The sequence below is a fragment of the Bos indicus genome, chromosome 15 (assembly GCF_029378745.1).
Source record: "Bos indicus isolate NIAB-ARS_2022 breed Sahiwal x Tharparkar chromosome 15, NIAB-ARS_B.indTharparkar_mat_pri_1.0, whole genome shotgun sequence".
Lineage (NCBI taxonomy): Eukaryota > Metazoa > Chordata > Mammalia > Artiodactyla > Bovidae > Bos > Bos indicus.
The window spans coordinates 52,643,325-52,669,569 of NC_091774.1; the positions used below are offsets into that span (position 1 = coordinate 52,643,325).

At 55.7% G+C, this 26,245-nt stretch overlaps 1 protein-coding gene across 6 annotated transcripts in view; it reads right to left on the reverse strand.

Annotated features, from left to right (window-relative positions):
• The window catches only part of PDE2A (phosphodiesterase 2A), a 96,761-nt gene that overhangs the window by 49,984 nt on the left and 20,532 nt on the right, over positions 1-26,245 (reverse strand). For 3 of the 6 annotated variants that reach the window (XM_019975297.2, XM_070803849.1, XM_070803848.1), the window contains exons 2-3: positions 18,684-18,756; positions 8,083-8,144 (exon numbers count right to left, since the gene is read on the reverse strand). In XM_019975297.2, the coding sequence (XP_019830856.2) occupies positions 8,083-8,144; positions 18,684-18,756 (135 nt within the window). Of the gene's footprint in view, positions 1-8,082; positions 8,145-18,683; positions 18,863-26,245 lie in introns of those variants that run through there. The other 3 variants (XM_070803847.1, XM_019975298.2, XM_019975299.2) reach the window with 2 other exon arrangements.

A 26,245-nucleotide genomic window follows, 5' to 3' on the forward strand; every position in this document is an offset into this window, starting at 1 on the left:
GAAACTGGACCTCTGGTACACCGTCAATGGGAATGTAAAATTGTGCGGCTGCTGTGGAAAATAGTACATGGTTCCTCAAAATTAAAGATTAAATTATCATGTGATCCAGCAATTCCCCTTCAGGGTATGTATCTAAAAAACTGAAATCAGGATCTTAAATTTGTACATCCATGTTCATAGCATCATTATTCATAAAAAGGTGAAGCAACCAAAGTGTACATCAAGGGATGAACTGATCAACAAAATGGTTTATATACAATAGAATATTATTTATCCTCAAAAAGGAAGGAAATTCTGACATATGTTATGACATGGCCTGGATTAAAATTGAGAACATTATGTTGAATGAAATGAGAATCACAAAAAGACAAATACTATATGATTCCACTCATATGAGATACTTAGGATAGTCAGATTCATAGAGACAGAAAACAGAATAGTGGTTGCCTGGGGCTAGAGGGAGAGGGAGTTGTTTAATGGGTATAAGTTTCAGTTTTGCAAAATGAAAAATGTTCTGGAAAATGGTTGCACATCCCTGCAAATGTACTTAACACCACTGAACTCTCTATTTAAAAATAATTAAGATGGTCACTTTTATATTATGCATATTTTACCACAATTCAAAATATTTCAAGAAAGGAAAATGAAAATAAAAAGGAGGGATCGATGAACTAAATATGTCTAAATCTTAATGACCGTTATATTTGGGTGATGGGTATATGACCAGCTCATTGTATTATTCTCCCAAGCATTGTGTGTTTAAAATATTCCATAATAAGAAAAAATTGTACTCTCCCTTGACCTCACACCCCTTTGGAGCAACCACACGTCCTCTCTGCATCCCTTCACAGCCAAAGGTCTCCAGAGGACTGACTACGCTCTGTCTTCACCGCCACTCACCACCTGCCCAGGCCATCTGGCTTCTGGCCCCACCCTGTCACTGACAGGGTTCTTGTCTGGCTCAGTTGAGCACGTGGCCCAGCCCAGCACGATCTCCCTGTTCCCACCTTGCCTGACGGCTTGGCAGCATGTCACCCTGTTGAACCTCTCCCGCTCCCTGACTTTCAGCTTCACCCCATCTGGTCTCCTCCACCTCCCTGGCTGCTCCTGCTCTGTCTCGCTGCGGCTCTTCACCTCAGGGTTCAGTCCTCAGTCCTCACCTCTTTTCTCACTGTCTCTCCCTAGGTCATCCCAGCCAGGTCTGTGGTTTAATAAATCAGCCCTACCCACTGGCTCGCAAACATATCCCCAGCCTGGCCTCAGCTGCCCATCACCTGGATGTTTGACTTGCATCCAAACAGGTCTGTCAATCTCGGTCTCCTTGTCCTCTCCCACCCCATGCCTTTCCCAGTAACATCACCACCAGCTATCCCTTGGTTCTTCAAATCAGAAACCTGGGAGCCATTCTCCTTTTTCCTTCTGGTTCATCCTCTGATTCATCAGCAAGTTCTGTCATTTCTACCTGCAAATATCTCCAAAGTTTGTTCATTTCTCTCCAACTCTTCTGCCCTCCCCTTAGCCCAGGCACCACCATCTCCAGCCTGGGTGGCTACAATGGCCTTCAATTCTCTGCCTACCTCCTCTCAGCCCCTCCAGCTGGTTCCCCACCATACACTCTGCAACAAGAGTATAGACTCTTTCAAAATCATAAATTAGACCATGTCACTTCCCTGCCCGAACCCATCGGGGTCTTCCCATGACAGTATTTTACACAGGGTTGTGTGCTAACAGCTCACACTGTCACAAGCATTACAGGATTGCACAGTATCACACGCTGGTTTTCACACACGATGTCACTCTGTGTTACACCCTTGGTTGCACACTCAGCCTCCCTATATGCCTGGGGCCCACACTGACAATTCAGTGTCAGACACTTGAGCCCCCAAACTCAGAACCACACTTGTTACTGCACAGCGTCACTCATCCGTGTTTACCTATTTGATCCTCACAGTGTCACACCCTCAGTGTCACACTTGGTATCACTCAGCATCACACAATCAATATCACAGGGTCACACCATCAGTAGCATGTCCACTGTCTCACACAGTCTTGGACAAGTGGTGTCACACATCTGGAATCACTATTTTGGTGTCACACATTTGGTGTGTGTCATTTGGTGTCACACTCAGTGACTCGCCCACTCTCCACACAGTATCCCATGATTTCACAAACTCGGTGTCACACAGCAGAGCCCCCGCTGCCCCACTGTCAATGTCTCAGTGTCACCCTGGGCATCCCCTGGGCCCCACAAGCTGCCCCCACCCCCACCCCACCGGGTCCCGTCGCCAGAGCTGCTGCCCCATGTCAAGGCTGCTTCCTGTTGTTGTGCTCAGAGTCCTCAGCCACTGCCTGTTCCTTCAAGGATTTCCTGTTGTCAGGGCCCCCGTCAGAGATACACAGCCTAAAGCCCAAGAGTTGCCCCCACCCCCCGGCAGGGACCTGGGGCTCCTCTACCTGCCCTTGCTGGGCCCATGTGGGATTCCCCCGCACCCCGTTCAATCAGCCTGGCTCCCCCTCATGCCTGGGCTTGTCCTGAATCACTGAAAGGTGACCTCTGGGCCCTGCCTCACCCCCAGGGGGCCCAGACCTGTGTTTCCCAGGAAGGGGACTCTTGGGCAGCCTGAACATAGCTGTCTGGACTGAGCGGCTTGGAACAAGACCTTCACAGATCTGTGGGGCTCAGTCTGAAGCTGCTGGGAGCCAGGGCAAAAGGACAGGCTCCTGGGTAGGGAGGACAAAGGGTTAGGGGGTTCGGGAGTCAGGGAAGACTTTCCAGAGGAAGCCAGCTGAGAGCTGGGACATACAAGCAAGTGGAAGAAACGGCATCCCAGGTGGGGGCAGCAGACAGGAGCAGAGGCTTGGAGGCAGGAACCGGCGGAGACGGGTGACAGGGATGAAAATAGGAACATGACAGAGGCAAGGTTATGCGGCGGCTTCTCTCCTATCAGCTGCCTCCTCTCCCCGCGCGTGCCGGCATTCAGACTCCAGCTCTGGTGGGAGCCACAGGGCACACCCTTCCTGGCTCAGCCTTCGGGAGCCCCACAGATTGCCCCCCAAGGCCACCAAGCCCCCTCACCTCCTGCCCCAGGCCAGCCCGCAGGAAGGACAGGCGGAGGCCAGCGCACGCTCCCCACACGGCCTGAGATAAATATTTCCCGGGAAACGGAACTTGTTCTCTCTGTGTTTACAGCCAAGGGCCAGGCAGGGTGGTGGGGGAGGGGCCAGCCAGAGGCGCCTCATCCAGCCCTGGGGCCACAGCATCTGGCCCAGCATCGGCCTTGACCTGCTGTCTGCCTCGGAGCCAGTCCCCACCTCCTCTGAGCCTCCATTTCAAGCGCTTGAGGGGACCACCCGGGGCCTTGGTGGGGTGGGGGGGTGTGGGGCGGGGGGCGGGGTGCTACAAGTCTGGTCCAGGCTCAGTGTGTCTTCCCTGGGTGTAAATGCCTGGTGCTTGATGTCTGCCCCTGCAGACTAGGCTTCTCCAACAGCAGGACTTGAGTCTGCCCATCTCTGCCTCGTCCTTGGTCAGTCAGGGATGTGGACAGATGGATGGACAGACAGACAGACAGGCTGGGGTGGCAGCTGAGATCGCCTCCCTGGCCCAGGTCCCTGCACACCCTGGGCCTGTGCAGCCTGACAGGTGGGCGCAGACAGATGGCAGGGCCGAGGGACCCCGTGGACACCAGATGCTACGGCCAACTTGTTGGCAGCAGCTCCCTGCAGGCCGTGGGGCAGCTTTGAGGCCACTTGCTCCTGATGTGCGGAATCCAGGAGGAGGCTGGCAGGTCTCCCAGCTCGGAGCAGTCACTTGAGAATCTTAAAAACGAGCATGGGAAGAGCTGCCTGCAGCAGCCCCTCCAGCCTCACCCCAACGCTTCCGGCACAGTAACCTGGGCTCCACTGACACGCTGGCCTTCTCCCGTGCAGACCCAGGGACATCCTACCCACATGCCTTTGCACAAGCTGCTCTTCTCAACCCTGAAGCCTTTCTCAACCCCCAGAGCAATCCTACCCAACAGCACCACCCTGGCTCCTGCTGCTCCCTATGGCTAGCCCACCTCGGGGGCCCACTTATTCACCATTGCTGGCCTCAGCCTCGCTCTAGACTCGGAGATCAAACATTCCTCAGACCAGGACCCAAGGGCGAAGAGGTTTTTGAAGCTGGGTTCTCAACACAGAGCCAGCCTCCTGCAGCCCCCTCTAAGTCCTTGCTCCAGGCTTCTCTGTATGCCTGGTCCCTGTCCCGTTGCCCTCAGAGGGTCCTCTCAGAAGCCAGCCACGTGGACCTCCCTGATTATCCAGCTGATCTCTGGTCTCGTTAGTCACTGACTTTAACCCTCCTCATCCTTCAAGGTTCCAAGGTGCCCCCTCCAGGAAGTCTCCAAGCCTGCACCCAATACAGCAATATAGTTCTTAGAACTACTTCACCCTCATCTCATAGCCATTCTCATTCGATCAAGAAGCATTTATTGGGCACCTATACCAGGCCTATGCCAGGCCCCACATGAGCCCAGGAGAGACTAAGAAGACTCAGCCTTGGTTCCTACCAGCCAGACACTTACAACTACATGGGAAAGGATATATAACCACATGGTGTAACAAGATGTCTGACTGTAAGTTCAGGGAAGCTTGGAGGTATGAGTGCCCAGGAGGTGGGGGAGGCCAACTTGACCTGAGGTGGAGGGAGCAATCTGAGAGGACTTCACAAAGGAGGTGGCATCTAGTCTGGGGCTTGAAAAAGGAGCACGTGTGTGCCTGTGTGCTAAGTCGCCTCAGTCCTGTTCACCTCTTTGCGACCCGTGGGCTGTAGCCCACCAGGCTCCACTGTCCATGGGATTCTCCAGGCAAGAATACTGGAGTGGGCTGCCATGCTCTCCTCCAGGTGGTCTTCTCGACCCAGAGATCAAACCTGAGTCTCATGTCTCCTGCATTGGCAGGCGGATTCTTTACCACTAGCACCAAAAGGAGTAGGTAGAGGAACAAAGGAAAGGCATTCCAAAGACAGGAGCCAGTGTGAACAAAGTCAGGGAGGTCGGGAAGAGCAGGTGTCCCAGAAGTGAGCACTGCCATGTCTGGGGGCAAGGGGTGGGCAGGAGGGGGTCCAGCAGGTACAGCTGTCAATGCCATGGCAAAGGTGTGGTCTTCCCTTATCCAGTGGGAAGCCACAGAGGAGCCAGTGCTGGGAGAGCACTAGGGTGCTTGATGTGGATACCCGTGCACTTGTTCATGGCTGCCTCTTCCCAGCCCCTGCCCCAGCTGGGTTTCCTAACCCTCGTCTGGGCCCTGAGAGCCAGCACAGAGACAGCATTCACCCAGAGTGTTCAACTCACTGCTTGCACTGCCTCAGCCCTGACATCCAGAGAGAGTAATGGCCCTGGCATTGAAGGAGGATTCCAGATGGTGACTGAAGAGCCCCTCCTCCAAGCCGGCCAGCTGGCACAGGGGCCAGGAAGCCATCCGAAGAAGGTGTGCTGAACAGACACCTGTTGGGAGGGCGTGGGAGCTGGCAGTCCTGCTCTCGTGGCTGTTGTGCTGCCAGCAGCAGGAGAATGAGCTGTGCTCACCCAGCCCCGTGGGGCACCTGGTCTCATAAAGCAGAGCCATCTAGACCTGGCTCCAAGGATCTCATCCTTGAGGGAAGCAGGGAGGCTGCCAACTCCCTCCGAGGACTCTCTGCGGGCCAGGCCTGGGGCAGGCGCCTCACACATACTATCTTTGTAACTTCTCCCAACAGGCCTGCCATGATTATTACGTCCAAAAATAGTGATTATGTCCAATGATGGTGAAGCTTCTTATCCCCTTTTGACAGGTGAGGGAACTGATGCTCAGGTTGGTTAAGGGACTGGCCCAATGTCACACCCCTAGGAAGTGGTGAAGCTAAGACTTGAACTCATGCCCACCTGACCCCATGGTCTGTCCACTGGATGAGTGCATTCATCTCCCCAGGCTCCACCTTCACAGGAGGCTCCCCATCCCTCTTTACCTCCAGGTGTCCCAATAGTTTGAGCCACACCCTAGGGTTCCTACTCTCTCCAGTCCTAGCCTTTCTGTGTTAGGGGGTCCCCAGGGGCAGCAACCTCTTTCCAGCAGGGCTGAGCATGGGCCCGGGCACCCGGAACGGGGTGCTAAGTGAACCCAGAAACACAGCAGGCGCTGCTCAGAAGCCAGGCAGACACCTGCCATCTCCGTGATGGGTGTGGGACTGGGGGGAAAGAAATGAGACCCAGGGGGGCTCATAGCCCATATCTGTGGGCTGAGAGAGGGGGCAGTGGGACCCCGGCGAAGGAAAGGCAGCAGGAACAAATAGGGATGATCTGGGGAAGCCTCGTGGGGAGGGTGAGGAAGGAGGCAGAACTTGAACTTGCAGGGAGCAGGGCCAAGGGAAAGGGGGCTGTGCACAGAGAAAGAAACGAGAAGCCTGGGCCCGGCTCCTGCTCTTGCAGCCCCGCTCCCATCTCTCAAGATGGGCTCAGTTTCTCCAAAGCCCTCTCCCCTCTCAGCTTCCTGGGAGGATGACAAATCCAGTCTTTCCTGGCGGGTAGCAGCGGCTGCCGAGACACTGCTGGCTCCCAGGAACACCATCTGTCCCAGCTCCCGGGGGAGCCCCCGCCCCACGGGGAATGCCACGGCCAGAAATAAATTAATAATGACTCTCCAGGTCCCCCCTCTCTCCCTCGCCTAGCACCCAGCTGCAGGCACATCCTCAGGGCTGGGCTCTGTGTCCCAGCAGTGAGCCCATGCTGACCCCACTGGGCACCAGGCCCCGAATGGGCATCTTCGGCCTTCTCACCCGAGGACAGGGAGAGAGCCAGGGTTGAATATGTGACATAGGTCCACTTTCAACTCTGCCTCCGATTCACTCACTCCCTGTGTGATCCTGCTGGGCCTCAGCTTCCCCTAAGTAGAAGAATCACAGCCCCTGCCTTCCAGGGAGGTCGTGGGGATTAAACAAGGAAGTGGATCTAGAGCTCCTGGCCCAGAGGAGGGGCTGATACAGCCACAGTCTTCCCTTCCTCTCAGCCAGGAACCCAGGGCACAGGGAAGGTTCATCAAAGGCTCTCTGATCTCACACACACCCCTCCTCTGTGCCAACTTTCACCAACCCCAGCCCACCCCACTGTGACTCAGGATCCCAGGGACACTTGACAGTTCCTATGAGGCCCCCCCAAAGGCATGGTCAGGGACTGAGATGGCACCCCTCATCTCAAAGGAAAGGTGTTTGCTGAGCCCTCCTCAGGCACCTTTTGGAGGGTGGTGGGAGACTCAGGAATGAACAAGACACATCCCTAGGCTCAGGGTGCTCACAGTTCAGAGCGGGAGACAACCCAGTCACAAGGTGGAGAAAATAGGGTGCTAATGGCACAGGCAGCAGAATGTGCCAGCGGCTGACGGCCAAAGCAGGAGAGCTCAGAGGAGGGAGCGTGAAAGGCAGGGAGGGCTTCCTGGAGGAGGCGAGGCTAGAGCTGAGCCCAGAAGGATTTGGGAAGCTGAAGGGAGAGGAGGCCAGCCGAAGTGGTGCTAGGGAGGCAGGAGCGAATGAAGGGGGAACTGTGAGCTGGCTGGGGCTGCAGAGGGAGCAGGGGGAGGGGGAGCATAGAGAATTTTTAAGCTGAAAAGTGACAAATTCAGGTTTGTGTGTTAGAAGGATGTTTCTGGCAGTCACTTGGAGAAGGGGGGCAACTGAGAGGAGACAGCCAGTGAGCCATCCAGGGGAAAGGTAGCCCGTCCCAGACCAGGGCAGGCAGTGGGAGACCTAGAGAGGAGTTCACCAGATACTCAGGGCAGAGAATCAACAGGCAGTTGTTGGGTGAGGGTGGGGAGGATGAGGGAGGATCCCTAGTGACACCCAGGTGACTCCAGAGGCGAATCCTCATGGGGAGGGAACTCTGGGCAGGAATAGGGAGGGAGAGGTGGTCTTGGTCTGGGGTGACCCTAAGCCGGAGGGGGTGGGGCTGGGATTCAGCTCCAGCCTCCCAGTCCTCCCAGGGGTGGGGGTAGCGCTCAGACTGGCCCCCAGCCTGCGCCCCCCCACCTCCACCCCAAAGCCCACCCCAGGCCTCCCTCTCTGTGCTGAGCTCTCACCTGCAATGCGCCGTCTCCACTCCCTGGGGGCACTGGCTCCTGTGCAAAGAGGTCCCGGCTGGCTGCAGAGACAAGAAAGCCAGGGGCTGAGGCCGGCCAGGCCCTCCCCTGTCTCCCCAGGCTGCCCCTCCACCAGCCCCCAGCAGACTCGGGACCTCCTGTCTCCCACAGGTGGCCTTGTCCAGGGAGCCTTGCCTGATGGCCCGGCTCCCCATGGGCGTGTCTGGCTCTGGAATAGAGCCAAACTCTTTCCTTCAGCCTGGGGCTCCTCAGGGGTGGACATGACCACACTGTTACCCCTCCTGAGGTCCCCTCCGCTTCTGCTTCTCTCCCTTCACTCTGCTGTCTGAGCCTCAGCTTCCTGTCTATAAAATGGGGTTTGTATTGTCCAGCTCACAGCCACTGGGTTGGGCTCCCAGCTGGGGATGCTGGGAAGTGAATGGGATCATACATGTGAGTCCTCAAGCCCAGCCCAGTGCCCAGATGTCTGGGCTCCAATCGGACCCCCAACCTGCATCCTATCAGCTCTATTCCACAGCTCCTCATGGGCTGGAAGACACACCAGGACCTGCTTACTCGTTCATGGGAGCCCACCACCCAGGGGGGCATCCAGAATGGGATCCATTCTGGGAGGTGCTGCCCAGAGGCCGGCTGTCCCTCCCCACCCCCACCCACAAGCACACCCAGGCATCGGACAGGCACAGGCGGTGGGATATTCTGAGCCTGGCTTCGTTCCCGTCAGCTGCTGGCCGCCATGCCCGCCTGGCGCGAGCGCAGGGGCTGATTTGATTTGGCAGCTTGGCAAGAGTGTGGTGGGGAGGGGGAGCGGGTGGAGATGAGACACCCATCCCTGCTAGGAAATAAACAGCCTCAGGCACTCAGCGAGCTGGTGGGGAGGGCACAAGTCAGCGTGGGGTGGGAGCGGGGGGCAGTTCTGGGTTCCCTGCCTGGAGCTCCTTTCATCTCACTCAGGCTCTGGACACCTGCTGGAATCTGCGGTTCTCCTTGGGTCACCCTCGGGGTGACAGTAGCTGCACCTGGTGTGTGCACGCTTGTGGTGGGGGGGGGGCTCTGGCAGAGTGTCTGCTTGTCCCACATGTCCCTGTGTCCTGTGAGGTCTCCCTCTTCAGCAGTGCCTTCAGCTGGGCCCAAGTGCTGCCAAGGATGCCTGGGTCTAGGGGCTGCGGGGGTGATGGTCTAGACAGCGCCATCTCCCAGGGTGACTGTGGCTCCATGGCTGGGCCTCAGTGGGGGACTGACTGCAGCCCAGGGCGTGACAAGGTCGCCCATGTGCCTGAGTCTACTGCAGGGCCTTATGTGCATTGGCTCGGCCTGTTCCTTCCCTCTGTGTGATGACCCCGCTAACCCAGCCATGTCCGGCAGAGGAAATGACGCGGGCCAAGATAAGTGTCTGACCTAAGGGCCTATCCCTTTGTCCACAAGCCTAAGCCTTCTTTTCCACCCTGGCCTCTGATGGTCCACCCACCGCCACCACTGAGTTGCCCTGGGAGAGCCTCCTCCCTGACCTGAGAAGAGGTGCTTGTTTCACTCAATTCTAACTGTACCCGGGTTCTCCACCACTCCCTGGAGAGGCTCCTGCCCCATGACCTCTAGTTCCCCGTCACCCAGCTCCAGCACAGGGAAGGTGGACAGGAATGGGGGTGGGAGTCTCAGCTAGGCATTCACAGTGCCTCCATAATCCCACCCCAAACTTCATGTTTATCACCTTCCTACTCAGAGCAGTCCAGCTCACCCCTACCAGAAGCCCCAGGAGTCTACACCATCCTGTTAATATGCTGCTGCCACCTCGGGGACCAGGACTCCACAGCTTTCCAATTAGAGAGCTGCTGCTGGGTCAGGAGCTCTGATGCTGTGACCTCTGCACTGAGAGGGAGGGGGAGGGGGACAGTCAGACCAGGACCCTAATCCTAAGGGATCCACAGGCCAGGGCTATGACCCAGACACCAGCCAGGAGGTCAGGGTAGGGTGGAGCCTACTTTGGGAAAGACGCAATGTCTCATCTGTCACCGCCTCCCCATTGTCCCACTGTCCTCTGGGGACCTCAGGACTCTCCCCACCCAGCCACAGGAAGCCGAGCCCCTCCTGGAGACAGAAGGAGGGAACACTGAAGGAGGGGCTCCAGGGCCAGAGGGAGACTCAGCTGTGCCCTTGGGGTCACAGAGGAGGAACCTAGGCTCAACAGAACTCAGTTATCACAAAGGGACTGGTGGGAAAGGGACTCTGCAGAAAAGTCCCCGGGGGCTTCCTGGAAGAGGTGTGCAGTGTCTCACAGGAAGAGAAACTAGGGTCCAGGACAGCCTCCTAACTACATAATAGGGGTTTGCACCTGGGACTTATATACAGTTGCAAGCATCTGTGTGTCCATGTGTGCATGGATGTGCACTCCAGTCATAGAGTCCTAGGCTCTGGTCTGTGTCCCATGGGCAGTGTCTGCCCAAGGTAGGGGTCAGCCAGGCAGCAGAGAAGCGGGCAAAGGAAAAGAAGGGAGAACAGCTCAGACCTGAGGAGAGAAGCCTGTCAGGTTAGCCATGACACAGGCAGTCCTGAAACCCTAGATGCCTGACACCAAGACTGTGCCTCCATGACCTGGGCTCCACTGTAGCCTACTGTGCAACCTCGGACAGGACCCTCCCCTCTCTGAGCTACCGTCCTCACCTGAGGAATAAAAGGGGTGGACCTGATGATCTCCTAGGGCCCTTCCAAGTCTAACAATTTTATGGAGAGCCTGACATACAAAAATGGCCAGAGACAGAAACTTATAGGGATGGGGAGAGATCCCAAGGAGAAGCAGAGGAGAGTGAGGGGTGCGGCAGCAGGAGGACAAGGGAGGAGAACCCCAGGGAGGCCACCTGTGGGTCGGGCAGCTGGGGAGGGATTCCCTGCTGGGGACCCTAGCCTCAGGGCCAAGACAGGCTGTGGTAGACCATGTAGCCTCATAGATGACAGCGAGCAATTATCGCCACTCCACCTGTCTCCTGGCCTGTGAGAGGAAGAAGATGGCAGGTGACAAAGGCACTCTCCCCCTGACCCACATCCTGCCTGTACTTTCAGGCCCTGCTATGTGATGGGTCTGGGTCCCAGCCTCTGTCACGGGATCCAGAATCCAACAGGCTGGGTCTCGGACAGTGGTACTGAGCTCTGAGGGACCTGGCCGGGGTGGGCTGTCTAGAGGGCTGAGATCTTTCTCCCCTACCTAGAGGTTCTTTCCCCACCTCTGGTGTGGGTGCTAAGACAGTGCACAACCCAAGAGCCAACGAACTGCTGGACCAATGAGCTGGCCTTGTGCTGGGCTGGTGACCTGAACCCCCATCAGTCATTAGCCCTTCAGGCCCTCTAGCCTGGGACCTCCCTTCCTTAAGTCCTTCTCACAGCCACCCCCAGGGTCCTCCCTCCTTGGCCTGTCCTCAAGGGGTGCTAATGGCCCCTAACCAATGCCCACACTGCCCCTCTAGCTGCTTGGCCTCTGCCCCAGTCGGAGGCCCTTTGTACTTGAGCCTCACAGGCAGAGCTTCGTGCATTCCCATGCCTATGTCCAGGAAGTGTTCATGTCCTGTTTTCCCCCTCAGGCCGGGGCTGCCAGGGAAGGAGGGGGTGGGGGTGAGCAGGCCTCTCCTTCCTCCACTGTGTACATTTCTCCCACAGGCTTTAGGGATTGGGAGGAAAGAGCACTCCCCTCTCTGCCATAGTCTGAAATGATTAGGGACAGAGGGATGAAGGAAATGATCCCTTACCCTGCAAGCTTAGGGGGTGGTGGATCTCGCGTGTGCAGGTACTCCAGTTCTGCTGGTGTAGGAGAAATGGTCTGTGCAACCCAGACTGAGAGGGTCTCCTTCCCCACTAACTGCCAACCCAGCCCCTCTTCCACTCCCTCCCCCGGGGTGGAGGCCGCCCCTGGCCCCAAGCTGTCTCCATTGCTTCTTGCTATGTTTTTAATAACTGAACATCAATGTTAACGAGGCAGGTGGTTGCAGCTCTTCCCAGAAACCCCATTTAGAATCATTGAATCATCAAATCCTAGAATCTTAGAATCACAGAAAGTCTGCTTCTTCGGCTCCTAGAGTCTCAGCATCTTAAAGTCACAGAATGTCAGAACCACCCAGCCAGGCATCCACACAGCCCTGGCTGGGAGCTGAGAGCCATGAAAAGCTGGAACCCCACAAACTGACAATGCCAGATGCTCCTGAGAGCTCATCTCACCCGACTTCCTCTTTTTACAGGTGAGAAAATGCAGCCTAAAAAGTGGTGCTATGCAAGATCACCGGACAGTAGGAGCCAAGCAGTGCCCAATCCTGAGATTGTAAGATGGGACCTCAACATCTGGTCTTCCAGAAATGGTGCAACTTTTACATTAGGAAATACAGATATTTAAGTTGGAATAATGCTGTTCTTTTAGCTTTGCTCACATCTCCTGCCTCCCAGCCCCCACCCCCCCAGCCCTGTCCCATCCCACTTCCCCCTGCAATTTCCCACCCTACCCCTACTGGGTCCTTAAGTGGGCACCTCTTCTCTCCGACCCCTCACCCTCGGTTCTTGAAACACCCTCACCATCCACCCTCCCCAAAATGGGTGAAGTTCAAGGGGTCAAGTCCCTCAAGGTAAGGGACAGAAAAAGCAAAATGCCTGCTGCCTGCCTGCCACAGGAAACCGCCAGCCAGAGAGCAGGCCTCCTCCTCTTTCTGAGGAGGTGCCTCCACCTCCCAGCGGAGGTCCCCTGAACAAGAGGCCAGAAGGTCGTAGACCACCCCCTACCCCACCCCAGGGCAGGTGTCTGGCCACACCGGAGCAGTGGCTTCAGGGGAGCCGGATCCAAAGGGGTGGGCAGCAGTGAAGGTACAGTTGATATTAACCCTCACGGATGTATGCTTAGCATTTTCATAAATTTACATTTTAACTCATTTTCGAATGTACTCATATATTTTTGAATTTGAATTTTATTAAATATTACATTTTACAGATTGTTTTAATTTTTGAATGCTGAATACTCTTTGCCCAGGGCAGATCCCAAGTCCCCACACTACAGACAAGGATGTGGCAACCCCCAGTGGAATCCAGGTCTCCTGGTCTCTGTTTAGCCTCAAAACTCCTAACCTGGGAAGCCATCCTGAGACCTTCTGCTCCACAGAGGGCCCTGACCCAGGCCCAGGCATGTGCTCTCAAACCCTGTCTTCTCTCACTTGGCCACCCAGACCCCAGGGTGGCTCTCTCTTCTTCTCTTCTACAGCTGACCAGCTTCCTCCTCCACCTCTGCTCCTCTGTCCCCTCCCTTCCAACTCAGGCTTTTCCCTGTTCAGTTTCATCATCCCACATCTGAAGGAACTGCCCCAGCCTCTCACCTCACCCCTTCTATGAGCTCCACACCCCTGGCCCAGGGAGCTTCGGAACACCTAGGTCTGAGCAGTCACTGTTCTGCTTTCAACTCTTCTCCTAGTGCCCAGTTCCCTCTGGAGAAAGTCCAAATTCCTTGACATGGCACAAAAGTCCTGCACGATTTGGCCCATGCCAGCCTCACCAGCCTCATCTCCTGACGCTTTGGCACCACCCCTCCCCCCCAGCCATCCCATCACTCAGCGGCTCTGGCAGTCCAGCACCCAGCTCCAAAGAACGCTTCCCTCCCTCTGTCTGTCACCAGCAAGCCTTCACATTCGCGATTCTCTCCTTCTCTCTGTCCAGAACTCTCTCCTGGCTCATCCCTCAGCTCCCGCTTTAGCTATACTTCCTCCTGGAAGCTCCCCAACTTGCCTTCCCTGCAACTTTGAGCTGAATTAGGGGCCCCTGCCCCGTCCCACCACGGCCCCCAAGTTTCTCTCCAGCGTTGCCCTCCCCACACAGTCTATCAGCATCCATCTGTGTCTGTGCCCCTCCATCACCCCATCACCTGACCATCATTGGCCCTGGTACCTGGGTCTGTCCACCTGCCTTGTTGCTCAGACCTGGGGCAATGTGTAGCTGAAGTTTAAGGTCTGCACTGTGTTCTCTCTGCCTACCATCTCTGTTGGGCTCATAGTAGGTGCTCGCTCATAAAGGCCTGTCAGTACAAAGTTGTGGCACGGACAGGGAGCACTGGGATAGTCAGAGGAAGTGAGAGTCCCTGGGCTGGGCTGGGGACTTCCTGGAGGAAGCATCTGGGACAATACTCCACGTGTCAGTCCTTAGACCGAAAATTGAGGACAGGCCACACAGGAAGTCACCAGCCCAGCCTTAGGACCATCAGAGCAAACCATCAGAGTGAGACCAGAGTCTGCAATGAGGGAGATTCAGTGGCCAGAGCCCAGGACAAGGCCACTGGAAGAAGGGGATGGTGGTGCATTCAGGGAAGACTTCCTGGAGGAGAGGATACTTTCGGCTGGTTTGGGGCAAGGGAGAAGGTGGAGATGAGGCAAATTGGAGACAGAGATGTGAAAGAGAAAGCTCTGGTCCATCTTGTCCTTTATCCTTTAGAGGAAAGGGAGGTGGGAGTCAGATGGGCAGGAAGACAGACAGAAGGCCAAGGCGGCATAGTGATAACATCAATGCTGACCCATGGCCAGGGCAGGTATGGATGGCTGGGGCTGGCAGGGAGCAGGTCCCCAGCTGTGGTCGGGAAACGTTTCCTGTCTCCTTGCCAGGGGGGTCATTAATAATCATTTACCCGCCACAGGCAGCCCGGAGGCCAGCCAGGGAGCAGCATGGTGCTGGGGCCGGAGCCCAGCCTGGCAGCCAGAGAGCTGTATTCTGGGACCAGCCCCGCCACCTTGCTGTGAAACCTTCACAAGTCACCTGACCTCTCTTGGTCTCTGGCAACACTGGGCAAAGGAGGGTCTTAAGAGGAGGCTCCCTAAAGACCTCCCCACTCTAGGCCTCAGTTTCCCTAGATGGCAGCAGGGCTGCCAACCCTACAGGGGGTTGGGACCTCTGATAATCAGTATGAGCATCTGGACTACGCTAAGCCCAGGTCAGGACACATGGGATGGGCAGACCCTGCCCAGCCTCTGAAGAGCTCATGTTCTAGTGGGAGCCAGACCCCTACACCATGGGGTGCCTGCCTGCAGCACATCAAGTGCACATCAGGCTGCCGGAAAACACATACAGAGGGCCATCTGCCCAGGGTTGGAGGGGCTGACAGTGTGGATGGGCCACAAAGATGGGGTTCCTTAGACACAGAAAGTGGGAGCCCCATGAGGCCTGTTTGGTCACTGCTATACCCCCCAGCACTTAACACCGTGCCTGCCTGTGGCCTAGCAGGTGCTCAGTAAATGCTTTCAGATACAATGGAATGAGCTCATCTGTTAAAGGAGACATTTGTGAAAGGAGCTTGGAATCTGGAAAGAGCTGCCTAAAGCTGACGATGAAGATAATGACAATGATGATTCTGGCCAAAGACAATCGGAATGGGCCAGACGTGAAAACTTGAGAAGGGAGGAGGCCCAGAGATGGCCACCTGAAGTCAGACAGTATTGCCTGGGAATATTCAACAGCCTTCAAGATCCCTTTCTTCCAACTGGGCCAGAATCTTCCTCAGCCTTAGGCTATATTTCTCTACATCCCCTCCAGGGCTCAGCTCAAGCTCACTCACTTCAGAGAACCTTCTGGAATGTGGTGCTGAGGCAGTGGCCCTGAGCCCCTTCCCCTGACTGATTCTGATGGTCTCTGTGGCTCCCAACCATCAGGAGTCCTGTCTTTTCGTGCTCTCAAGTCCCTTTTGGAAAGCTGCCCACTAAGGTCTCCCCATAGCTTTCTCTGGAGAGTATGACCTGGACCTTCCTACTGGGTCCATCAAACGAGAAGGTCCCAAAAGGTGTGATCAGGCCTCCTTTTTTAGATTAAAGCCCTGGGCAGACAGAAACTATCCCCCCATTAGATGTGGGGTCAATATGAGTGGAGATTGGTTGAGGTCTTCCTGGTTGTCTCCCAGCCCAGGAACCCTCTCCGGGCACCACACAGAGAAGGGAAGAGGACCAGCCAGCCTACAGAAGAGGGAACAGGGCTGCTCAGCACCCTGGAGATGACGTGAGCAGGAAGGGCACTGGGCCACACTTGGGACTAAGACCTCACGGTTGGCAAACCCGTCCAACTCCAAGCCCAGTCCCAGCTGCTCTTGTGTCAAGAAGGTGCCACGGGGATACCACCCAGGCCTCAGTACCTGTGCCTGGACCCCCACCCTCGGCAGAAGACTGTGAGCTGGTAGCAAAGCACAGTGACCCCGAGACACGTGCATCCTCTCTCCACCCCTGCCAACCCCGGCCCCAAACACGAGACAGGCTAAGAGGAAAAGAACAAAGGTTCCCGGCCCTCGACATCACCCGCCGCCCGCCTGTCCAGCGCCTGCTCGACCGGAAACCCAAGACAAAGGCCCTGGTGAAAGCGAGGAGGATGAAGGGCAAAGGGCAGAGGCAGCCTGGCTTGGGCATCTCTGGGGACCTAACTGGGAGGAAAGCAAGGACAGGATGGCAGTCAAGCCCTCCTCACACACACACATTTTGGGGACACCTGCTGTATTCTGCACACTTGAACATCACACACCTCGTTCTTCACCCCAAACACCTTATACACACACTCCCTCATCCCCTGCAGCACCCTCCACAGGCCTCCGCACTGCCTCACCCCCACACATACCCTTGCTCCCTGGACACCCTTCATACATAAACAGCTCACAGGGAGAAAAGATCACATAATCCACATCACACGGAAAAGTCATCCAGCTCACACACCCACGCTTCACACCACACTCACACTCAACCTCCCACACACACCTCTCACGCCCTATACTCACCTCTCCAAGCACACACACATCCAATTAAATTCAATACACACACACTACCAGACACAGACACACCTGCATAAATAATGTGCACACCTAATGTCACATCAAAATATCACATGTTTATGGGCACACACAGCTCCTTAGCACAGACAGTCGGGCCTGCCCACTGCCTCCTCCCCATACACACTTGTGTGTGCACATACACACATACACTTAGTCAACAAGTCTTTGCCTTGGACCCCTGGGCCCTGGCCACTGCACTCTTTCCTACCCAGAGCTGTACCAACAGCCATCACATAGACATATGACACTCAAACACCAACACATATGTCCCCATATATTTCCTGACCAACTCCAGGATGTAACTTGGTGACTCGAAGCCAGTCACCTTGGCTGCAAATACACTCACACATTCAGTGACCCTCTCCCCACCCCCTTCAAGTAAGACATCCAGTAAAACCTTTCACTGGGGCCCAGCAGTGGCTTTTCCTGGTTACATACAACAGTTTATAACATATATATACACACAGTCCCCTGTGTAAGCCCCTACAACTACTCCACCCCATGAAGACAGACAGGTACCATGTAGACATAAGTTCCCCACACACGCAACAGTCATATGAACGGCTACCACTCCACACTCACAACTCAGCCTCCCCAGCTGCACGTGCCATGCAATGCCATATACTCATCGTTCCTCATGTGAACCCCAGTGCCCTACTGCATGATCCCCACCCGCCTTAAATCCCTGGGCACCGCCCAAGGGCTGCATGCTCCATGTTTAGCCCCTTCTACCAGCACCCACACCACGACAACATGGGTAGGGGTGGAGGCTCCGGGGACACTGGCCTGGCATTCTGAGCCAGTCCCCTCACCACCCAAAATCAGAGGCTGACATAAGGGGAAGGATGACCACATGGAAAGGCCCTAGAACAAAGATAGAAACCTGGAGAAATTGGAGGAGTGATGGGCAGACCAAGAGAGGTGGGCACATGGGCAAGAGAGACCAAACAGAAGAGAAACAGAGGGGCAGAGAGAGACAGGATGCCCAGAAAGACTCGGAGAAGCCAGAAAAAAAAAAAACAGAGAATAAATTGGAGCCAACATACCCAGAGAGAAACAAGAGGAGAGGGTGAGACAAGCCAGAAAAGACTAAGATCTCTTACACAGGAGGGAGGAGGGAAAGCAGGAACAGAGTGGGAGGGGGATCCTGCAGAGAAGGAGGAGAGAAACCAAGATGGAAAGGGCATTTAGACTCAGGGGTGGGGTCCCGTGTGAGGACTGAGTCCAGATGTTTGAGTGGGAACCTGGATGGGGGCATAGATAAGGCTGTGGAGTAGGGGCTCAGGGGCATGAGGTGAGGTTCCAGCTCTGAGGTGGGGTCCTGGCCGAGAGTTGGGATTCAGGTGTTCTGGGTGTATCTGGAATCTGAAAATGTACTGGGGGTCCCGAGGTATGGGCAGGGGTCCTCTACTATTATGGGAGTCCGAGGGTTCCAGGCTCCGGTAGAATTCTTGGGTGTACCAGGGGGTCCCACTGTGGATTGGGAGTTCTGTGCTTGGGGTGGAGTCCCAGATCTGAAACAGGTTCAGAGTCTGGCATGAGGTTTTGAACTGTGAGCTGGGCATTCAAGGTCTCTGGGTATGGGCTGCAGTCCCAGCACAGAAGTGGGACTCACAACTGGGGCGGAGGGGTGGGGGTGGGGGTTTCATCACCCTAGGAGGGTTGAGGAGCAGGGTGGACCATGGGGCCGGCGACAGCACGCTCAGCGGAGGACCCGGCCGGGCGCTCACCCAGCACCCGGTTCCCCTCGTGCCCAGAGCGGGCCCCCGCTCCCTACCTGCAGGCTGTCGGCGCATGGCTGCGGCGGCGGCGGCGGCTCGTCCGGCTTGAGGAAGACCTGCTGGCCCCGCCTGAAGAATTGGACAACAGCGATGAGGATGTGGTGCAGCACCAGGACCATGCTCGCAGCCGCCCGCCCGCCCGCCGGCCCGGCCGCTGCGCCTCGGTCGGCGCGTCCGCGACAGCTTCGCCGGGTCCGCGCTAGTGTCCGCCCCGGCCCCGCCCCGAACCGCCCACTTCCCGCCCCCCGACCGCCGGGCCCCGCCCCGAACCGCCCACGTCCCCGCCCCTCGACCGCCCGGGCCCCGCCCACATCCGCGCATCCGTGGACAGCACCTCTCAGCTTGTCCGATCTTTGGACACCCATCAGAGCCCCCCACCAGCTGTCACTTCCCTTATCTCTCCGCTCTCAAGATTCTTCCAGCTGGTCCGCTACTGGGATCCCCCGCCAGGTAGCCGGCTTACCGCCTTCGCTCCCTTCTCCTGCTCCTCCGCCACTCCTTTCACTATCTCTCAGGGGTCGCCTCTCTGAGGCCCTCTCCTGTATGATCACATCCTCTCCCCCACCACTTACTTATAAAGTCCTGGAGCCGGGCCACAGCCCCAAGGCAGAGAGACCAGTGCAGTGAGGGAGTGGAGGGCGGTCCGCAAGGGGAGATAGAAGTGAAGGGACCACTGGCACGACACACGGAATCCTGGGCTTGCTCTTCTTCCAGGAAAAAGAGTGGAATGAGGGAAAATTTTAGAGGTCGCTCAGAGTCGGACAGGCTCTGAGAACAGTAGCAAATCTGGGAGGGAGACACGTGCGCGCCGACACGCGAGCGCACAAATAGGCGCATCATTTCTGAATCGAGGGTAGGGGCACTGGGCCCCCAGCACTGGTCAGGTAGGTCTGCGTGGGAGTCCCCGCAAGCCGGAGAGGATGCAGGCCCCAGGGCCACACAGTCCACGGTTCCGCGGTGGGACTTGCGAGCTCGGAGCGCAGTTCTCTGCAGAGCGGCCTCTGCTCAGGCGCCTGCGGCAGCCGTGACGCTCCTGCGCCCTCTGCTGTCCCATCGCGGCGGCGCGGCCCGGCCCGATTTGCCATCTGCGCGGGGTGTGGGGGGGTTTCGAGGGGGAAGGGGTCACCTGGGCCAACTCCCTGCCTGGACCCACCCCATTCCTAGCCTCCGCTTGGCACGAGGACGGCTGAGGCGGTGGGACGTGTCTGGACTGGAGGGTGCTCTTGGGTCTCTTTTCGCCTTTGCCAGCTAGCTGCTTACTGCATGACCTTGGTCAGATCCCCTCCCCGGTTGGTTTCTGGGCTTCAGTTTTCCCATCTCTTTCACAAGACTGCCAGGAAAATCAACCCCACAATGGTGGGAAGGCAGCCAGAGTCCCCTGACAGCCCTCGCTGTGGTCTGACCTGAATCCTTCCCACTGCACTGCAGTCCCCTCTTTCTGCAACTCTCCCCTCATCCCCCATCCCCCCTGGCCCCTCTTGGAGGGTGACTCAGTGAACCCCCAGCTTTCCAGTTCCCCACCTTACTGGGCTGATTCATCTGGGTCCTTTCTCCCTGGGGAGTGATTTCCTCAAGGTTGAGTCACTGAACCTAGTCCTGGACACAGTCCAGGCACCAGGCACACAGGCTGGGCAGAGCCCCGGCTGTGCCACCAGCTCAGGGGGAGACAAGAGTTCTCCCACCTCTATTTCTGTGGTCCAGCTGTGGACATGCCTCTTTCCCTGCTCACACACCTTCAGTGACTCCCTGCTGGCAGCACAGTAAAGCCCAAACCCTCAGTATGACATGGCAGACCCTCTATAACTTAGAGCCAACTTGTTTCGGCTTTGACCCCCTCACCACCATTCCTTAAATTTATACTGCCTTCTCTACTCAGCTGGGTGACTGACTCATTCTCACTTTCGGGCCTTCACTCAACCACCCCAACCCTAATGCCCTCTGGGCCTGCTTAACTTTCAGGGGCCAGTCGGATGCCACCTCCTCCAGTAGGCCTTCCCTGGATGCTACCTTAGTCCTCTGGGTCCCCCTTCTTGCATCTTTACTAGGAGTCATGTCTAGGGGCACAGGGAGGGATGGGAAACTCCTTTGTCACCAAGTAATCCAAGCCAAGTCAGTGTTTGTTACTGCATCTTCAGACTGGGGGCAACTTGTCCTACTTATTAATGCTGTAGAAAATATTACACGGGCTAAGACGTGCAAAGGTTCTGACCAAAAAGGGAAGGCCTCCATTCTCTTTTTTTGGCCTCAGCTTCTTACTCTGTTAAGAGGGTAACCAATGTAAGGGCTATTATAAGGACTGAGTCTGAAACCAGTACACAAATCTCTTGGTAAATCCTGAGCATCTATTATCAACTCAATCCTGGGCTCCAGACAGTGCAGGTAGGACAAGGTATCCAGGAGACATCTGTTACAGCCGCAGGCCAGAGCTATTTGTTCTTCAGGAGAGGATATCTCAGACTCCAGAGTCAAGGGCCAACCCTGGCCTGGCACAGCCAGCACCTCTTGGGCTTTAAGATTTGCTGAGCACTCACTCTGAGCCTCATAGTTTGTCTTCTCAACAGTACTAGAAGGCAGGACCCATTATTAGTCATATTTAACAGATAAGGAAAACTGAGGCACAGAGAGACTAAGTAATTTGCCCACAGTCACAGAGTTAATAAGTAGCAGAGCCAAAAGTCAAACCTAGGCCATCTGGCTCCAATCTGTGCTTTATATTCATGCTGTCTCTTAAGGAATGGCATGAGAGAAAATCTAATTTTCCCAGCTCTCCTGTTGTCCCCAAGAATGCAGTCAGGGTCCTGTACTCCCAGGCCCTGAGCCCTGTGCCCACCTCTGCCATGAGGAAGCTCAGTTTTAGGGGTGCCTAACCCAGACCCACAGCCACCTCTTTTCATCTCTCCACCTTACAGGTCACACTAAGCTATCCAGGGGCCCAGCTACTTCAGACTGGGCATTTTAGGACAAGGTTTCTCAGCTGAGAGCCTGTCAGTCTGAGTACTGGGCCTCTCAACCTCGAGCCCTGTCCAAGAACCAGCCCGTCTCTGTTCCTAATAATGACCCCTCTCTGGACACAGTACTTACAAAGCACTTCCTCCCCCGGGTCTGAAGAGCAGACTTTCCTACTTGCCATCTCTCCATTTCAGGGTGTGATGCCAGCAGACCCTCAATAGACCCCAAATCTGTTCCCATCCCCCATGACCATGTGTCCGGCTCCCAGGAGCCCATCTGTACACCTGACATGCATCTATCCTCTGGTTGCTGAGTGTGGTCAGACTCCTGGAAGCCCCAGGTTCAAGCTGAGCCCTGTCCAAAGTGCTGGGTGACCTCAGGCAGGGTTCTGGCCCTGTGAAGTTTGGCCTGGTTCTGAGGACTCGGGCATTCAGGTGGAGAAAGGCAGTGTTCAGAGAGGCCTAGCCAGCAGAAGGCAGCTCTCTGGGGCAGGCAAGCCTGCCTGGTCATGCTAGGCCCGAGGACTGTGAGCAAGGGCCAGATCCCAACATGGGGGCTTCTCAGGAGGCAGTGTATGAGGCTCAGTCTCTCTATGACTGGAGGTGGAGCCCATGGACTTAAAGGGAGCTCCACCCCAGGGGCCCTGCCAGGGGACAATCCGAGAGGCATCTTGGAGGAACAGACATCCCTGCTGGTTGTGCATCCGGCTACAGCCTGCCCTCAGTGCTTCAGCCCAGAGAGGGCATACCCTGGTGAGCCACCCTTGGTTAGCCCTGGTGTGTGCACACAATGCGTGCGTGCACACAGGCTTTGAGCATGATGTGGGTGAGGGCAGAAGAGGCAGAGTACAGGTTTGTAACTTTGTATCTGTAAGGATGTGCAGTGCTTCCATAGTAGAGCCCAACTCATGTATGTGTATAGAGATGTGTGTCTACAGAGATATGCATATATGTGTGTGCAGACAGGTATGTGTGCACAGGTATGATTGTGTATGAACACATGCAAGTATACATGTACAGTTGTGTGTGTGCACAAGTGTCCATATATGGCCCATAGATGCATTCATGTATAAATGTATGTGCAAATGTGTGAGTCTGTGTGTACTCAAAGACACAGTTAACAGAGGTGCTGCTCATGTCTACTAGCCCAGGTCAGCTGTGAGTGTCCACAGGCACTGGCCCCAGATGTGGGGGTGACCCTTACAGAGAAAGGATCTGGCCACAGGCAGGTGCTGGGGACAATGTGGATCTGGGTTCAGAGTGGGCAGGGCCGGCTCCCAGAGCCCCCACAGCAGCTCTGAGTGGGAAAGAACACAGGCTGAGTGAACTCAGGCTCAAGGGACAAGGGGTTGGGGGGGTGGTCAACCACAGGTCTCATCCATCCCCATGTTACTTGCATACACATTTGTCTTCTCTGCAGCAGATGGCCAGCTCCATGACCTTAGAGGGGGAAGGATTCTAGTCTAGACTAGAGCCGGGAGGATTCTAGTCTAGACTAGTCCAGGACATGCCAACTCACATATGGGCTGAGGTCCAGGGGACTCGGGCCTTGGCACACCTTGGTATCTGCCCCCTATTTTCTACAAACCCCAAGAGTCTTCTGCTACACAAAGCTATCACAGGAGACACACAATCATCTATACAATTTACTATCTTTTTATAGATACGCATACACACTCCCATCACTCCTACACACACACACACACTCCTATATACAGACTCATCCCTTTACACATGCTCACATGGCTCTGGCACATGGAACACTAATGGGCACAGCTGCCCTAGTGCCTCCTTTGGGGGCCACTGTGTCGTCTTCTCACCGATGTCCATATCTGCTGGAGTGATCTTTTCGTCCCTCAAGTCTGACTCTCCACAGCCACATGGCTCCCCACTGCCCCAACTGGATAAAGTTGGAGTTCTGGTCCTGGCCTTCGGCCTTCATCCTCCTTAACCCCGCCTCCAAACCATCCTCTCATTCTCCACCCACACTGTCTCCTGGCCACACCCCTCATCACTCACCACTCCTCCAACCAGCACCTCTGTACTTTTGCCAGGCACTATGCTGTCAGCTCCAGGGGACAGGGCTCACTTTCTGTTTTGCTCATTGCTGTGGCTCCACATCTAGAACAAGGCTTGACCCAGAGAAATTGCTCAAAAAGACATCTGTGGACTGCAGGAATCAGTGGTAGAAACTTCCACCCAAACTGATCTGCCACTTTTGAAGGACTTGCCCATCTCTATTTGTTTCCTTAAGTGCCTCTCCCACCAGACCCGAAAGAGACTGGGGTCTAATTCAGCTCCACGTGTCTGTGTCCATGTCTGTTTCTGGCACAGGGCCAGGCACACAGAGCAGGAGCAGGGGATGGGGGCAGATGGTGACCCCACCTTAACGAAGCACAGGGATGTCTAGAAGGGGTGGTCCCCTGGGCCAGTCATACAAAGCCCACCTTTCCCCACTTAAGCTCCTTTCTGAAGTTACCCTGAGGCAATCCAGAGGCTGGCAATCCAGCCTCTGCTTGCATGCTCCCAGGGGCAGGGAGCTCGCTTTCCTGGCAGCAGACTCCTACCCATGTAGGATGGCTCTGCCTGACGCTGACTCCTCCCACAGCACCATCCCATCAAACCCTGATCATCCTGAGCCATGATTCCCATGGAAACTGGGAAGGAAGACGAGCAAAAGAAAACCAGATTCCAGCTTTCTCAACAGCTCCACCAGCCTTTCCAGCTTTGGGCAGAGGTGGGAAAAGGAGCTTGTTCCTCTGAGACTACCCCAGGCTACTATAGGCAGGTGGGTTCAGGGTGCTTAGGCTCCCCCAACCCAAATCACTATCCCCAGGAGCCTGGGACAGTGCACAGAGAGTGCAGTGCTGAGAATCACTACTATAGACTCCACTGGGCACTATCCCCCGACTGAGCCCACTCTTTCTCTCATCCCCTAAGCTCCCACATACCCCATTTCTTCCCCTCACAGGTGCCTCCTGTCCTCTAGGCTGCAGGGCCCCAAGGAGCTGCCATAACTCCAACCCTAGGATGTCCCATGGGATGCTTCCTCCTGAGACCTGTTGGGCAGGCTGGGTGGATGAAGGCAAGCAGGTCCTCGGCCAAGGGTGGCTTCCAGAGACCCACCCAGCACCACCTGGACAGCTGCAGCACATGAGCTGCCCAACTTTCCTTCACCAGCTATTCCTGAGCCGGCCCTTCTCCAGAGGTGCCTCGGGCTGCAGTTGGTCACGGACCCCAGTGCCCCATGCACATGGGCACACACACACACACACACACCAGGACTGCTCAGAGCTGAGCCCATGAGGGGTGCCAAGGCACAAGAAATTCTAAGCAACAGGGACCCAAAGCCCCATGCTCTGAAAACTCTCTGCCTGTTCAGACACAGTCATAGAGGGAGACCCAGTTTGCGGCTTCCAGGTTCCAAGAACTCCCAGAGCTTTGTGATCTAAGAAAATCAGAGTTTCCATTGTAAATCCCTTTATTAGAAAAATCTGTGCTTTTTACAGCCTATGAATGTGAGAGCCTGGAGCCCTGAAAATGTCGGAGCCCAAGATCCTAACACTCTATTATCCTAACTGCCTATAACACCGAGACTCTAGGACTCCAGCTCCAGGGTTTCTACAGCCCTCAGAGCTTGCTGGTCTGTGGGCTGCATCTCATGTTTCTGTGAATACTGGTGAGGAGAGGGCCCCTGTGAGCCCCCACACTTGCCTTCCAGCCTCCACCTTTTGTTCACACCACTATCCATGCCTAAAGTTCCATCGCCCTCATCTCTGCTAATTAAATCTGAGACAACTTTGAAGGGGCAGGAACGACAGTGCTGTCAGGGACTACCTACTAAGTGCCAGGCCCACACATCTTATTTAATCATCATTATATTATTAGTCCAACTTTACAGTTGATAAAACCGCAGTCCCAGGACAGGAGGTCATTTGTCTAAAGTCACACAGCTAGAAATAGTAGAACAGTGACCCAAACCCAGCCCCTTGCAAACGCATGCCTCTGAGAAGAGCCCAGAGGGGAGAGGGCTCCCTCTTTGACTTCAGGACCACACTGGAGCAGGTCCTCTCACGCCAGTGGCTCCCCAAGTTCCAGAAGGCAGAGACTGTGGTCTCCTCTTCTCGCCTCTTCAAGCTGGAGGCAGCCCAGAGATGGCCACGTTTCCTGTCCTGATTGATCGAAAGGAGCTGGATCCGCCAAGACTCCATGTGGGACCGGCAGACATGGCATTTTGTTTCTAGGCACCCGTCGCTATGGAAGCCAGGTGCTGCCAGCCCAAGGCCTAGCAACGAGGCCCTGAGTGGTGCAGGGCGGAGGGCAATTGTCAGGGGCCTCGAAGGCAACCAGCAAGAGAGAGAGGGAGGGTGGACCACTCCGCTTTCCAGGCTGGAGGGCTGTACCCGCTGCTCTGGCTGGGCTTGCGAGGGGAGGAAGGGAGGCAGAGAAGACAGGACCAGGCAGGTCCTAAGAGACAGAGACCCAGAGACAAAGCCAAAGAAAGACTTACAGAGACAGACTAAGGGGGATCAGAGACAGCAAAAGACAGAGACACCGTCAGAGAGAGGGAGATTCAGGAAAGCGGAGGAAGACAAGAGCTGAGACTCAGA